The sequence below is a fragment of the Phocoena phocoena genome, chromosome 12, assembly GCF_963924675.1.
Source record: "Phocoena phocoena chromosome 12, mPhoPho1.1, whole genome shotgun sequence".
Classification (NCBI taxonomy): Eukaryota; Metazoa; Chordata; class Mammalia; order Artiodactyla; family Phocoenidae; genus Phocoena; species Phocoena phocoena.
In genome coordinates, this window is record NC_089230.1 from 19,350,710 (window position 1) to 19,368,408 (window position 17,699).

At 36.3% G+C, this 17,699-nt stretch overlaps 1 protein-coding gene across 1 annotated transcript in view; it reads left to right on the top strand.

Annotated features, from left to right (window-relative positions):
- EPM2A (EPM2A glucan phosphatase, laforin) overlaps positions 1–17,699 on the top strand; it is a 99,516-nt gene that overhangs the window by 49,579 nt on the left and 32,238 nt on the right. The window contains exon 2 of the mRNA XM_065889020.1: positions 4,520–4,694. Coding sequence (XP_065745092.1) covers positions 4,520–4,694 — 175 coding nt within the window. The remainder of the gene's footprint in view (positions 1–4,519; positions 4,695–17,699) is intronic.

Sequence of the window (17,699 nt, forward strand, 5' to 3'; positions counted from 1 at the left end):
TCCCTATCTCTGATTTTCTTTGCTCTGAGGTTCTACTTTACATGATAATAATATAACCATTTCTGCTTTCTTTTAATTAATGTTTGCATGGTGCATTTTTTTCTATACTTTTACTTTCCACTTACCTGTATAATTTGAAGTGAGTTTCTTCTGGGCAGCAAATAGCTGGTTCACTAAAAAAAAATCTATTCTGACAATCTCTGTATTTTAATGTGTATTTATTTAGACAGTTTACATTTAACGACATTATTGGTATGTTAGGACTTAAGTTTGCTATTTTATTTTTTGTTTCTGAGGTTTTTTTTTTCTCTCTCTGTTTCCTTTCTCTGCCTTCTTATGGCAATATGGTTCATACTTAAACATTTTTTAGAATTCCATTTTGATTTACCTACATTATACAAACATAACTTGTCATAGTTAACTGGTTTCATCATTTTGACAGTTTAAATGAATTGGAGGAATCTTATTTCCCTCTTTATTTCTTTGCCTTTCTCCATATAACTGCCTTAAATATTTCCGCTACATCCATGTAGGGCCACATCAGAGAGCATTGTAATTTTTATTAGAAACTCACGAGGAGAAAGAAAGTCTATTGTATTTACCCATATTTTCTTACCGTGTTCTTCTTTCCTGATGTTCAACAATTTCCTTTCTGTTTATAGAGATCTTCTGTTTAGCCATTTTTTTTGAGAAGCCTACTGACATTAGAATGGTTGTTTTCCTAAATTGTTATTTTTCTCTGGCTACTTTCAAGATTTTTCTTTGTGTTTAGTTTTCAGAAATTTAATTATGATGTGTTGTGGCATGGATTTCTTTTTGTTTACCCTGTTTGGAGTTTGTGCAACTTCCTGAACCTGTAGATTTATGCTTATTGGCAAATTTGGAAAGTTTTGAGACATTATTTTTCTCAAATATTTTTCCACCATACCCTCTTTCTCATCTCTTTTTAGGACTCCAATTACTGGAATGTTACATCTTTTGTTATAGTCTCACAGGTCCCTAAGTCTCTGTTCTTTTTTTTTTTTTTTTAAATCTGTTTTCTCTCTGTTGCTTAGATTGGGTAATTTCTGTTTTTCTATCTTGCAGCTTGCTAATTCTTTCCTTTGTCCCCTCCATTCTGCTCTCCCCTGAAGTTATTATTTCAATTGTTAATACTGATATTTTTCAGTTCTAAAATTCCATTTAGTTCTTATTTCCATCTTCTATTTCTTTGCTGAGACTTTATGATTTTTCATTTGTTTCAAATGTGTTCAGTGGGTTGTTGAAGCTTCAAATCTTTGTCAGATAGTTCTAACATCTCTGTCATCTTGATGTTAGCATCTTTTGAGCTTTTCTTTTTTCATTCAGTTTGAGATCATTGTGATTCTTGATATAATGAGTGACTTTGTATTGAAACCTCGACATTCTGAGTATTATATAATGAGACTGTACATCTTATCAAACCCCTTTTGGTTTAACTGGGTTCCTCTGATGCTGCTCCAGCAGGAGAGTGGGGGTATCACCTCATTACCCAGGTTCCTCACCCAGTCTGCATTGAGAGCTGAAGGAATTGGACTCCTTATTACTACTGAATGGGGTGGGAGTTCCTGCTCTCCCCTACACCTGCACTGATACCTCCCTGGCTGAGAGAGATGTGTCTTGTTTCTTCTCCTAAAACATGTATGTGTAAAAATGAATAATTCAGAAAACTAATTCTAGGAATGAAGAATTCTTAGGAAGTCAATGTTACATACATACTTTTGCTTGAACAGTGTAATTTATGTATATTTGAGCTCCTTGATAATTAAATTTATTTAAGTTACAACATTTAAATTGTTGTAAGCCTCTTATACTGAACAGTAGGAACCATAGATATTATTCTTTTATTACTAAAAAGTAATAACTTCCCTTTGTAGCAAATCCAATGGATTCAAAATAGTTGAAAGTAGTCCTTCCATCCCAGTTACATTCTTCAGATGTAACTACTGTTAACAGTCAGACATGCATCCATCAAGTTTTTAGTCTACGTTTACAGTTTCAATCATGCTCCCCCACCTCATTTACTCACTTCTAGTTTTCCTCTCCAGCTTCTCTTTCTGTGCCTCCTTTGTAAGCTCATCCCTCTGTCCAGCTTTTAAATGTTGAGATCCTTTTAAACTTGGTTCTAGAAGGCTTTTCTTCTCAATCAATATTGTTTTTCGAGGCTTCCCTAGTGGCGGAGAGGTTAAGAATCTGCCTACCAATGCAGGGGACATGAGTTTAAGCCCTGGTCCGGGAAGATCCCACATGACACGGAGCAACTAAGCCCGTGCACCACAACTACTGAGCCTGCGCTGTAGAGCCTGTGAGCCAAAACTACTGAAGCCCACACGCCTAGAGCCCGTGATCCGCAACAAGAGAAGCCACCTCAGTGAGAAGCCCACGCACCGCAACGAAGAGTAGTCCCCGCTTGCCGCAACTAGAGAAAAGCCCTTGCGCAGCAATGAAGACCCAACACAGCCAAAAATAAATGAATAAATAAAAATTAAAAATAAAAGAATGTATAAAGTATTGTTTTTCTTTGTGACTCACCTATATCCTTGTCTCAGTTACCATCTATACTTAGATGACTCATAAACTTATTTTTCTAGTTTAGATCTCTGGTCTGAGTGTCAAATCAATAACTCTAACTCTCTACTTGACATCTCCTTTTGTATCTAAATAGCACTTCAAGCCCCAAATGCCAAAACCAGATGGATGATCTTTTCTTGCAACTCCTCCAGATTTCACATCTCAGTGACTGGTACCACTATATATTGAGTCGTATTTGCCAGAATCCTAGGAGTCATTATTGGTTCCCTTTTTTCTTCACCTCCCATATCAAATTAATCACCAAGTCCTGTGGCTTTTCCCTGCTGAATCTTCCCACTCCTTTCCATTTCTATATCCAAGCTTTTACCATCTCTTTCCTGGGTTAATGCAGTATTTTTCTAAATGGACTTTCTATTTCTAATCTCATTGTGCTTGAATTAATATTTTACTCTATAACCAGAGAGATATTTTCAAAATAAAAATGTGGTCATGTCACCTGTCTGCTTAAAAATATTTTAATGTTTCATTGCTCTTATGGGAAATACCTAAATCTTTAACATGACTTAGTATAATGCCTGTCATATAGTGAACATTCAACAAATATTTGTGGAAAAATGTATAGATGAACTTACATAGTTTACAGTATTGCTATTAAAATAGTATTGCCACACACACGTATGCATCTATGTATCTTTCTTTAATCTTATATTTCTGTTGGATATACTTCTAGAAGTGAAATTGCTAGTATAGTTTGATTTTCATCTATTAAATATCAAGGTTAATAGGGCAGTTACAAGGTGTAGTGCCTTGTAGCCATCAAGAGAAAAAGAGGAGTCTGAGCTGGGAAGATCAATGATGATGTATTAAAGGAGCCATCCTGTACCTTCTATCTGATGGAAGGGAGTTACATTCTAAAGAAATGCCCAATGACTTAAGGATTTTTTAAAAGAGATTTTATGCCAAATAACCTTAGGTAAAATGTTTTGTAAGATAGAGCAAGGAACAAATGAGTCGAATTTTCATATTCATAATAAATGTGACTTTTCCCGTTTTATTTTGCTTACATGTTTTTCTTATAAATGACAATATATGGAAATTAGGTAATTTAAGGAAAAGAATTATTTGAAATGGGGAGGTCACATAAGGGCTAATAAAAATAATGTACAAATTACAATTTTCATAGAAATAAAAGGTCTGTTTACTAGTGTAGTTGATACTGGGGAGAATTGTGATATCGGCAAGTAGTGTTTTCAGAGACATGTTCTGTCTCTGCCTCTTTTGCTCCACTCACTGGAAAGAGGATGTGTGTCTTGGTGCTTGTGAAGTAGGCGGAAAACAGCATGAAGGTGTCAGGTGCCTGAAAGTTGGGGTCTAGGGGTATCAGTTTACTGATAGCTCTGCACTTATTAGTTCTGGACAAGCTAGTTAATCTCTGTGATACTTAGTTTTCCCATTTGAAAATAATACTAACCACTGATTTACATGCAAACTGGATTGGATGTGGTATTTGTTTTATTAATGTGTTTTTTAAAATTGATTGCTTAAGCTGATACTGAAACACTTTATTACTGATTTTAGTCATAAATTTGCATACCAGGAAGATAAAAGTATGCAGCGCAGGGACATTAATGGCTTTAAAAACCCGTTTCAGCAGCTTATCAGGCTACAAATTGACTCACAACAGGCTCTTAAGGCTCTGAAAGGTCCCAAGAAATTCTGAGTTAATATGCTTTTGGAAATATTCATGTATTCAAAGGGAGCATAGGACTCTATGAAATTCATAAGTAACTCTACAAATTGTTACTGTGTTCCCTGTTACTCTAGTCTATTTTTGTTTATACGGAAATCTGTAGATTATGCAGCTTTGTATTTATTTTCATCTTACTATTAATTTTGCATCAGCAACTCTGTGGCTGTTTAAGCAAAACATTGATGTAATTGCTTTGTTTGTCATTTCTTCTTGTTCTAGGCAATGGGCCTCACCACGACCGTTGCTGTATTTATAATGAAAACAACTTGGTGGATGGTGTTTATTGTCTGCCAATAGGACACTGGATTGAGGCCACTGGGCACACCAATGAGATGAAGCACACAACAGACTTCTATTTTAATATTGCAGGCCACCAAGCCATGCATTATTCAAGGTAAAAATAGTGCCATGTTTATAAGCATAGAAGTAGGACAAGGGTAGCATTAGGACAATGGAAGTATTCACTGTGTGTAAAACTGCAGTATCTCCCTTTGGAGGGTTATATAGGCCTGCAGTGCTTTGAGGAGGTAAATTACAGTGAATTACTGTGTGAGATTTTCTGGTTCTAGATGTGAAGGATCCTTTTTATAGAATTCTTTTATTAAGTATACACCCTGGCATCAACATATTTTGACCAGACAGTACTTTACCAATCTTTGTACTTACATAGTGGATTAAAAATAAAAACCAGACTAAAATATCATAAATCAGCATTTGTATCTTTTATGCTACAGACCAGCTGTGAAACAAAAATTGCTGTCTCTTTATAAAATATTATCCAAATAAACATATGTGAAAATCTAGACATAAAACTAGATAGGATGTGATCATCTGCTCTATTACTGGGAGGGCTAAAAAGTGCCTTCGGTTTTTTAAGTAAAAATAAAAGAAACATTTTTCATTTTCACCAAGAACTTTATTGAACAACGTATTCACCCTTTTGTTCCACTACCTTCTGCCATTTTTCAGGCAACTTCATAATTCCATCTTCCCAAAACTTTTTATCTTTTTGAGCAAAGAACTGTTCCAGGTGCCTTTTACAGTCTTCCAGGGAATTGAAATTTTTTCCATTAAGAGAATTTTGTAAAGACCAAACTAAATGGAAATCCAAAGGTGCAATGTCTGGTGAATATGGCGGATGAATCAGAACTTCCCAGCCAAGCTGTAACAGTTTTTGCCTGGTCATCAAAGAAACACGCGGTCTTGCATTATCCTGATGGAAGATTACGCATTTTCTGTTAACTAATTCTGGACACTTTTCGTCAAGCGCCGCTTTCAGTTGGTCTAATTGGGAGCAGTACTTGTTGGAATTAATCGTTTGGTTTTCTGGAAGGAGCTCATAATAGAGGACTCCCTTCCAATCCCACCATATATACAACATCACCTACTTTGGATGAAGACCGGCCTTTAGTGTAGTTGATGGTGGTTCATTTCGCTTGCCCCACAATCTCTTCCGTTCCACATTCGTGTACAGTATCCACTTTTCATCGCCCGTCACAATTTGTTTTAAAAACGGAATGTTTTCATTATATTTCAGTACAGAATTGCATGAGGAAATATGGTCAAGAAGGTATTTTTGCTTAACTTTAATATGTGGAACCCAAACATCAAAGCGATTCCCATAACCAAGCTGGTGCAAATGATTTTCAACGCTTGATTTGGATATTTTGAGTATGTTGGCTATCTGCCACGTGGTATAGCGTTGATTGTTCTCAATTATTGTTTCAATTTGATCGCTATCAACTTCAGCTGGTCTACCCGACCGTGGAACATTGTCCAGTGAGAAATCTCCAGCACGAAACTTCGCAAACTACTTTTGACACATTCAGTCAGTCACAGCACTTTCTCCATACACTGCACAAATCTTTTTTTGCATTTCAGTTGCGTTTTTCCCTTTCTTGAAATAATAAAGCATAATATGCTGAAAATATTGCTTTTTTCTTCCATCTTCAATATTAAAATGGCTACACAAAAATTCACCAATTTTGATGTCTTTCTTAAAAGTTCATGCTGATATGACAGCTGTTATGTAGAATCTAACAAAATTTTTTCGAATGAAGTTAAAGACAACTAAACACTACTAGGGCCATCTTACGGAAAAAAACGAAGGAAGCTTTTGACCCACCCAGTATTTATTAATAGTTTTATTTGTCTATTTAATTATTACACCAACAATATGTGCCAGAATACAAATTCAAACACCAAAGAGGCTGCTAAATGAAAAGTAAGGTTCAATATACTTTCCTTCATTCCTTCATTCACTCACCAGAAGTGATTATTTTTAACCATTTTATGGTTAGTTTTTCTGGAGCTTAAATCCAAGTCTTAAATAATATGCATATACTTTATTTGTTAATATGTCAATTTAAAAATAGCTTTTGATTCCCCTCTATGACATGAGAGAAATTTAGCTCACTTATCTTCTCTCCCCACTACCAAGCTCATGAAAAAAATTCTTTTGTTATTTAGCTTCATAAAAATTCTATTTCTTGACTCGTACGTTTTTGACAGTGCCCCTTGATTTCCTACTGTGTAAGATAAGAGAGTTACTGCCCCTATATCTTCCTCCACATCTACTTCCACCCATTAACTCCTGTTTTTCATTACTTTTACATTTCCAAGGGTTATAGAACTTAGATTTAATTTAGCAAATATAAATGAGTCTTTCATACTCAGGGTGTACGTGTGCATGTTTGATGAATCTAGTAGATCTACAAGCTTTCTTAGGAAGAGAAGTCTGCCTCTCCCCGGCCTCTGCACCTCCTCTCGTTTGGGCTGTCCACAGGCAACCGCTTTCACATCTTTAAGCTGATTATCTGCTAATTACTTTCAGTTAAATGATAAATAATATGATTATATTACTGCTTCTTGATTTTAGTTTTTGGTATTATTTATTGATTTCACACCTGAAAAATGAAAATGTAGCTCTTTTTTCTTCCCCTTCCCCCACAAACCTCAGTGACATCCTTCTGTTGTTCAATCCTCCCAACATAGTTATGCCATCATTCTGATGAGATTGGTATGCCACATGTTTATTTGTATGCCTGTGTAAATTCCGTTTAACACCCCCTAACTGTTCACACATGTCTAAGTCTTCTTTGAAGAATGTATAGCTTTCTGGTTTGCTGCTGAGTAGTTGAAGCCTTTATGGCTCCTAACCCTTTATGTTTGAGCTGAGTTTCCCTCCCCCCACTCTGGAGAAGCTGTCAGAATCTTCATTTTCAATATTATGAAATTTCATAATGGAATGTCTTGATGTGGTTACTTTTTATGCATTTTGCTAACCTCTCAGTGAGTAGATTTTTTAATTCTGTAAATTCTGCAAATTCTGCAATTTCAAATGTTTAAAGGTAAATTACTCGAATTATTTCTTTGATGATTTATTTCCCTTTCTGGACCTCCTATTACTTAGATATTGGAAACTTGGTCTGAGTATTTTATATGTTGCATATCTTTGGGTTTTTTTTTTCTCTCCTTTCTAACAGATTTTCTCAACTTACTTAATCATCCATCACTACTATTTAGTTTTTTTTCCCCCAATTAATTAATTTATTTATATTTGGCTGTGTTGGGTCTTCGTTGCTGTGCGAGGGCTTTCTCCAGTTGCGGTGAGCGGGGGCCACTCTTGATCGCGGTGCGCGGGCCTCTCACTGTCGTGGCCTCTTCCGTTGCGGAGCACAGGCTCCAGACGCACAGGCTCAGTAGTTGTGGCTCACGGGCTTAGTTGCTCCGCGGCATGTGGGATCTTCCCAGACCAGGGTACAAACTGTTTTGTCTAGCACATTTTCCAAATGAATGGAATTAATTACTTTCGAGAAAGAGTGAGGAACTTGGTGCCAGCCCAGCTCTCTCATTTACTACAGGGCAACCTTGGGACAATCCTGTAACAGTTCTGAATTTCAGTTTCCTGATTTGCAAAGTGAGTTGGTTAAACTAGATGAATACTGAAGTCAGTTCTGGAAATAATCAAGGATTAAAGTTAATTTAAAAAGCTAAGCCTTATTCAACATTTTGCCAATATATTATATTGACTTAACAGTGACTATACTTGGTATCAGCTTCTTTGATTTCAGATTCAGCCGTCAAATGCCTGCAATCCAGTGCTGCCTCTAGGTGGCACTTTCCTTCATTTTTGTAGCCCAGGACATACATTCAGTCCAACACTACAGAAATACTTGGAAATATACATACGTTATAGTCATTTTACAATTAATCCCTAATAAGTATGTAAATACTTATTATAAAATGATATTTTACATTGCTTATATTCATAATCAAAATTTGACAGGAGATCTCTTTTGGACTAAATACAGAAAAATCACAAAATTCTGTGTGCAGCAGGACCTAATTACATTGTCCTGCTTCTGTAGTTCACAATCAAGAAATTACTGGCCAAAGGACGAATCTAATTTCAGTTGTTATTTGCATCTGATTGAATGATTTGAGATTTTTCTAAACAGTAAAACCAAGATTATAATTGTTCATCCTACTAGGAAAGGAAAACAGTATAATCTTCCTTCTTACTGAGTTCTTCTGATCGGGCAATGATTTTTATTGAGTATTAACTGAGTGTGTGAGATTTCCTTGAAGAGTTCCTTTTCCCTAAATAGATAATGCTGTTCATATTTTATGAGGTCAACTTAATTGATGGATGTCCCCTTTTTCATATGATTAAAATACATTTTTTTTTTTTTTTTGCGGTATGCGGGCCTCTCACTGTTGCGGCCTCTCCCATTGCGGAGCACAGGCTCCGCTCCGGACGCGCAGGCTCAGCGGCCATGGCTCACGGGCCCAGCCGCTCCGCGGCATGTGGGATCTTCCCGGACTGGGGCACGAACCCGTGTCCCCTGCATCGGCAGGCGTACTCTCAACCACGGCGCCACCACGGCAGCCCTAAAATACATATTTTTATATAAAACATTTAAATATATTAAAATAGATTATATATTTTATATTATGTATAGTTACATTGGGATGATTTATTTTCAGTATCATTTTAAAAATTAGTGATATTAGCGTCCTAATGGTAATATGAACTAATTGTAAACATACCCCTTAATTCTTGTTTCTTAGAAGTTATTTAAAACATATTTGCTAAAGTTTATGGAGAAGTCAGTTTTTGCTGATAGTGCTGTTGTGGGTTCAGTACAATAATAAAGGAAGCAGCTGGATTCTTTGCTGCCTTTATATTATCAACAGCATTGTTATTGAAATTATGATTGAAATGTCTCTGTCAGGCCAATGAGAGAGAAGCTTGATTAAAGGAGAGAACTTGGTGGTCAGATCTCAGATTGTGTCTATAGGAATGGTAGTAAGAAAAAGGGAATATTTTATCATATAAGTTAAGCAATTTGGATTCCTAAGTCATTATGTGGGGAAAACTTGGCAATTTTACTATAAAAATATGAATTTTTACTACAAAAGAGAGCAGAGAAACAAGGAAATTTAGGATAGGGGAAGGTAATTTATAAGGTGGGTGCTGTTAAAGAATGTTTGGATGTTAATGACAATGATGTCATAGAGTGGAGAAAAATTAATGATTAAGAGGAGAAAGGGGAGAGTCATAGGGGCAAAATCTTTTTGTAAACAAGAGTGATCTGAATGCAGGAGAACAAAGAGTTCATCCATGGTCCTTGAGGAAGCGGAGAATTGACATGGGTGCAGGTATGTCAGTGAAGTAGTGAGGGCATGTGGAAGTTCAATTTCTGATTTCTTCTCTCATTTTTTTTTCTTTACTATCTTTATTGGAGTATAATTGCTCTACAATGGTGTGTTAGTTTCTGCTTTATAACAAAGTGAATCAGCCATACATATACATATATCCCCATATCTCCTCCCTCTTGCGTCTCCCTCCCACCCTCCCTATCCCACCCTTCTAGGTGGTCACAAAACACCAAGCTGATCTCCCTGTGCTACTTGGCTGCTTCCCACTAGCTATCGATTTTACATTTGGTAGTGTATATATGTCCATACCACTCTATCCCTTCGTCCCAGCTTACCCTTCCCCCTCCCCGTGTCCTCAAGTCCATTCTCTACGTCTGCGTTTTTCTGATTTCTTCTCTTTTCTCCATGAAATAGGAAGCAAGGTCATCAGATGAGAGTGAGAAGAGAGAAGAATTTTAGGTTTGGATGAGATATATAGACTGGGTAACTAATGGAATGTGAAAGTACTGACTCATGAACTTTTATTTTTACAAGACTCTCCCAATTCCTATATTACAGTGACTATGACAAAGACGTTATTCTCTTCTTTTAAATGAGTACAGAAGACAGAATATTTTTGACAGTTTTCTGTGTGACTCTAGCCAGATCAGAAAGAAGTCTAAGTAATATGCTAAAATGTAGGCTTTGTAGATTGGGAATTATATGACATATTTTTCAAAGCTAGAATTAAATTTATTATGCTGGCCATTATGGAAGGTCCACTTCTGGAAGAACAATGGATCTATTTATATTGGAGTCAGTGAACACATTGGGGAATGCTCCTTTCTTGTTTTCAAGGGGTTGGTATATTTCTATCACTTTGCCAATCCCTGTGATCATTTAAATTGACTGAAAATGATTAGTTTCTTAGAATATAGTCTCATCTTTGGTTGAACAGAATGCAAAGATTATGAAACCCATGGAGGAGGGGTCAGTGAAGAAAGAGTAGTGAAAATGCATATGTTACATACTAAATAAGATAATCAGTTTTCCTGTTGACTATTTCTATATCGTAAAGGTCCTATAATGACTTGTACGTTTACGGATGTTTTTTGAAGAGGAAGATCTTTATTTTCATGCTTTGATACATTGTGAATTGCCTTTCTCAACCTTCTTTCTCAAAGTTAATTTTTTTCTTTGAATGCCTTGTAGACTTATCGTCCTTGATAAATGAATCAATAATTTAATTGATTAGCATATGTAAATGCTAAGTGTTTCACCACGTAGTTGGTAAATACTCTGAAAAAAAGTACTGGGTGTAGCAACACACACACACACACACACACACACACACACACACACACACACACTGGTAACACCTACTTTGCAGGCTCTCCATTTTATAAGGAAAGGATTGTTTTCTACCCGCAGCCACGTGATGTGTTTGACAGAGTGCTGGGTGGGGCACAACTCAGATTCAGGCTAATGAAAGCAGGGGGTAGATTTTAGGTGTTGTCTGAGGATTTTGGGCAAGTAAAACCTTAATAATGCTTTATAACCCTGAGGTACTTCTGACTATGAGAGAAAAGGCATCCTACACAGTATCCCTCCTGTTGTAGAGAAGCAAAATGGGAATCAACTCTACAAGGTCCTGCTCTGAGGTCACGACAGCTGACCCCATTCTCAGACTCTCCTCCACGTGCCTCTGTTTCCTCCTCATGAAATGGGGGCTCTGTTTTCTTCTACCATCACGTTCTGCCATCAACTTCTGATCCAAATACACATCTGAACACAAATAAAGGACAAAAAACTCCTGCTTATTTTCACGAATCAACGTTTAAAGTTTAGATAGTCTGTATAAGTCAAAATAAATTGAATTAATTATAAGAAGTACCTAAAAACGTTTTCTCTCCCCAAAACGTTTTCTCTCCCCCAGCACCTTTATGCCATTTTTTGGAAGTTGCTATTTATTCAGGCAATCAGCTTACCTCAGTATCCTTCCTCACCATATAATCGTAAGTTGTAGTATTAATTGCTTGTCTCATTTTCCCTTTTCCTAGATCGCAGATCCTGTCCCAACACCCCTTTCTTCCAAAAGATTCATTCGTTTGGGCTGTTTTGCAATTATTATTAATCTTCTTAATTTAATCACTGGCATTTCCATTGCTACGCCCTCTCCTCAGACATGTTTACCCCCCTGCCCCATTACGACTAGGCTTATTAACGGTAGAGGAAGACATTTTATGAGAGGATCTTCCAGTATAAACTACATCACATTGTTTTTCTGCTGCTACTCCAGCTTAGTTATAGTTGGTGTGACTCCTCATGCTAAGTTCTATGGAAACGATATATAAAATCCCAAATCTCAAAGAGACATTTTTGCATTAAACAGGAAGTTACCAGAGAATTTACATAAATCGTGACCTTCCCAAGGATCTAAGAGTTTGTTTCCAGACTTTTATTTTTCAGTCTAGTTTTAGGAGGGAAGAGAAACAAACCTAAAGCCAAAATTAATGATTAATCAGGAATGAAAATTAAGCATCTCAAAAATGATAAAGAGAAGCATGATCAATTTGTTACAAAATAACAGGTTTATACAACTTTTTAAGGACCCCTTTTGTTGTGCAAAGTGAAATATATCTATATCTATACAGCTACTTGTATGTTTGTAGTTGCTTCTTCATCATATCCTAGAAAAATTAGAAAGAAAAAAGGAGGGAGATGGAGAAGAAAGTGGGAAGAATGAAGGAACATAGACTTGGCCACTTGTCACTTAGCTATTCTGTGATAACAGGGGGAACCATGGATTATTTTCTTAGTCCCATTTCTTTCCGTCGCTCTGTCCCTTTAAAGTTCACCTTGATAAATCTGTTGTTTCTGACGTTACCAGAGGTTTGAAAATAGGGCCTCTTCTGTGTCTCATTGCTTTTAGCCATGACAGTGAGTTTTTATTACTTCAGATGTTTAAAAACAACAACAAAAAAAGCTCAGGGATGCAGTGAAAGTGAAAGAACCATTCTGAGAGGGGTCAGCAATGCATTGATCAAGGATCTGCAGCCATCATCATAGCTATTTACAGTTGCTGGGGTTTTGAGAGCTGCCCTTTAATTCAGGATATTCAAATAATATATTGTTAATTAAGTCAAGATGGAATAAAAAGGATGATAAAAATGGTATCACAGAAGTGGAAAATACGTGTAAGTAATCGATTATAGAAATAGATTTGAACATCAGAACACCAACTTTCAGAATGCCCTTTTCATGAGACTAACATTCTCTACTTAAAAAAAACCCAACAACCTCAAAAGCTGAATTTAGAAGTATCATTTTGATTGTATAGCATGTGCCCAGTACTGTGTTAGGTACTGTTAACAATTTTCAACTTAAATAATAATGAAATGATGTGGTATTTGTTTATATCACAAAAGTGTTCTTCCCTTTGTGAAAGGATTCTCTTGCTTTAGATGGTAGACAGTATCAGGATAGAGCTGATGGGAAAGGATCGCTCCCTGACCTGAATTAATAATAGGAATGTTTTTGTTTTGGCCTCTGCCACTATGACTAAGAAAAATTAATTACAGGGAAACAACCCCAAAACTGTGAACAGTAATTAACCAGCTAACTCACATTTCAAAGATGAGTGATGAGAAGTTTAGACTCTGAAATTCATGGCACTGGTGAGCTGCAGATTGCAGGAGGGCAGTTATAAATTTTTTGGTACAAATGCACCTTTGTCTATTAGGTTTTGCCCTTATTCTTTGCCACCTTTCCTATTTCTCTACCGTTTTCTGTATTTCCAGTCTACTCCTCTCCTACCCCCACTTCCCTTTTATTCCCCACTGTCTCTTACACTGTACCTGTTTCCCTGTTGGTCCTTTACCCTCTGTCTTTTCCTGTCCCCTTTTTGCTTGTCTTAACGTCCTTCTTCCATTCCTTCATTTTTGTCTTGATACTTTATTAACTGACCAAAATATGGAATTAAAGTCCATGTCTAAACAAATATTTAAAACATTTAGTACTTTCTGTTCTTAATGTGATAATCAACTGACTTTGGTCTGTCTCCATTCATTTATTCAACTATTTTTCGAGTGCCTACTTTTTGCCAGATGCCAGATACTGGGGGTACAAAGTTAAACACGACCTAGTGTCTCTCCTTCAGAAGCTAATAGTCCCACAGTAGAGAGAAAACAAATATGTATTACTGTGAAAACCTTAATCCATTAATTTAGTTCTTTTCTGAGATTTTTCACCCTATTTTCTTTAAGTGGCTTTGAGTGAATCAAGGTCTTGAATTCCTGCTGAAATCTCTCCACGTGTAAAATGTGACTTTGCTTACAAAAACTTAGTTAATATTTAATTCTCAGGAACAGACTTTTTTAATAAAGGGAGAGACCATGATGCTTAACATTTTATGAAGTAAGGAAATTAATAAAAGTGTTATTTACCTCACATTCTTATTTTCTCACCCTAATAAAATCTTTTAAATAATTATTCTGTTGAAGTACAGAAAAAGCCTTCCGGGTAAAGTACAGCACTGTCTTAAAATTGGGCTTTAGATTTTTATCACTATTCAAAATAAATTTTCATAGAGGCTTGGGTCCAGGACCTTTTCTGTGCACAACTCCAGAATATATGACTCATATAGTAGTTTACGTGAATCCCCTCTCCACCCACCCTGCTACCACTCACTCTGTGCAGTACAAAGCCTGCCTTGCTGCATGTGGTGGTCCTGGTTGGGTAATAATTTTAGACAGTACACACAAATCTATGTGGTGGGCATTATAATTTTTTGGATTGACATATACTTAAAAACTTTATAGTATGTTTTGGACCCAGATGTAATAACTTCTAAGAAATTACCTGCGTTAAACTATTTAGTTTGCAAGGCAATTGACTGATATTCCATCACATTTCCTAAGGGACTCTGAGTGAGTTAAGGCCTATTGTTGCCAAATCAAACTTGGGTCCCCTTGCCCACATGCAGTAAAGCCAATCTACTGATAGCGGGTTGTGGTGAAAGAAAGTGCAGCATTTACTGCAGGGTGTCCTATAAGGAGTCCGGGATAGCTAGTACTCAAAAAGCCCGAACTACCAGATGGGTTTTAGCAAAGCATTTTTAAAGGCCAGGCAAGGGAAGGAAGTCCCAGGGTATGATCAGCTCCCCACACAATCCTCTGATTGGTTGATGGTGAGGTAAAGTAAAAGGCCAGATAAGTCGTTGCAAATATTTCCTGGTTCCCGCCATACTGCAGAGGGGATGTGTTAATTTCTTCCACTTGGTGGGGCTTTAGCATCTGTAAAACTACCCGGGAAATGTGCATCTGATACTGTTATCTCAGTACTTCAGAGAGGAGCTAAAGCAGAGTGTGGGAGTGGGGGTGGCCTGTCCCGGGAAGGCCCATAACGTCCTGGTTGGTTACACTTCATGTTATATAATCTTCGCATATGTCCAGTTTCACAGTGATGGGGTTTAGTATACGCTACTCCAAATATGGCACCTTAGGATATCAAATATTTTAAGCTGAAGGAATTTGAGAAACAGCATGTATCTGAGCTTCTCCTAAAGCAGGTATCAAGACCTTTGTGTGAATAGTGCCCTCCCTATACCCCTACACCTGGAGGAAAGGAGCGTCCTTGTCTCTGAAGACTGAGAGGAATCCAAATGCACATACCTTGCTAGTTTCCCCCAGTTCACCACCCTTAGCTCACATCCTTTTGTTCTATTACATTTTCCCACTACTCTCCACTCTTCATCAAACCTAGTATAAAAATGCTCAGGTTTAACCACTTCTTCAGGTCTTTGTGTCCCTGTGAAGGCTCCTGTGTCTTGTAAATTTTATATTAAATAAGTATATATTAATATAAATAAATTTGTATGCTTTTCTCATGTTAATCTGTCTTTTGTGAGTCTGACTTATAGAGCTCCAGTCAGAGAACCTAGAAGGGTATTAGAAAAAGAATTTATTCCTCCCCTGCAACAGTCTGAAAAATCTTCCTAGAATTTGCGTAGGGAAAAGTATCTAAGCCTAGAAACAAATATTTCTAAACACTACTTGAAAATGGAGATTAAAAAATTATATGAAGGCCCCTAATGTACTGGGAAGATTAAGAGTTGACATTAATTTAATTAAAAATCAAAGCCACTTTTAGATTTTGAATTTAGAAAACCATTATGGCTTTTCACTACATTAACTTATAAAAGGCAAAGTAGATTTTTCTACATATATGGGTTTTTGAAATAGCCTTATAAGGCATGTGTCATCCCAGAGTAGATTTTTTATTGCTTAATTATGAAATGAATTTTAGCGAAAACAACATAACTTTCATCTGGAATTCAGGGAACTATGCCATTACAGAAAAAGTTATTTTAAATGAAAAAGAATAGGAAAGTCCTCTTCTAGGCTTAGAAGTAAAAGTAAGGAAGAACTAACTCTCTGGCTGAAACTATCTCAGAGTTCTAGTAATTGTAATGAGAAGGAGAAATAATGAGTTTAGGAGCAAAAGCCATCTATTGTATTGTAAATGGTGAATCCAAACTAACAGATCTTCAGTAAAAATAAGAAGCCCATAAATTTTAAAAATGCTGTGGGCTAGTACGGAACAGGTCAGTCATTTAACGGAGCATATCTGTAAATAAAATGCAAAATAAAGAGACAGTAAAGTATGACTGCATACTGCCGACAGTATTTACTATGCAATTTTGGCTTAACGTAGTGACTAATTTCTTCAGCTTATTTAAAGATGTTTGTCTTAGGCTGCTCTCTTGCTAATTCAAATAGCTTTTTTGGGAAAATCAAAATAGCAAATATAGAGTGCACATAAAGGTAGCTAGTGTACTAAAAAATTAAGAAAACAAAGTTTTATTCCAGACAGTCAAAGGAACAAACGTAGTCTTATGATATACTAAGCTGATGGGAATTTGGTATTATCAGTTTAGGACAAAGTTGAAGGGCAGTCCCATGAGATACATCACCTGAGTGACTGTATGTCTGAGTTCAGCAGACTCTGGGAAGAGGGATTGTAAATCTTCTGCTATTTTAAGAGTGAAATGATAGTCTTTTGATTAGAGCATGAAATTGGCCCTTAAAATGAACTTGAAAATCTTAGCAAAAGGCTGCTTCGTGTTCCTAAAATTCTAATTAAAACCTGCCTTGTGGTAGCTTGAGGCCCCAACTGACCAAAAAGATTATTACAAAAATGCCACTTAAATTGAAAGTCAGATCTCTGATTATGGATCAAGTGGTTAAGAGAAGCCAGCACAGAGGGAGCATGAGCAAATGGAAGAAAAGGAATAAAGAATGTAAATGAGAAAAAGCAAAGGCCAGAAAGAAAAACCTAAATACAACTTAATGATGAGAATAAATCCCATCCATTAGATAGGAAGCATAGCTTCCATTAAAAAAAATTACCATACATGTCTGGAAAAAAAATTAGAAAGATGAAATTTCTCAAATAAAAAATAATGATGGAGCATATTCTTTTGTTTATTGTAATTTATCATTCTTCAAATTTTATTGTTGATTCTAAACCTATTGTAAACATTCTCTAAAGTGAGTCCTGCCTTGTTTTATGAGAGGACACTGAAAAAAATTTCTAACATTTCCTGAAAATAAACTAATAAACATAAGATTCAGGAGATTATTTGACCTGTAGAAGTACAATATTGAATTGTACCCATTTTTATCTACAAGATTGGGCAAATTTCATGCTGCCACACTGTCAAAGGAGTGTTAAAGAGCCTTGAAGAGCAGGGATG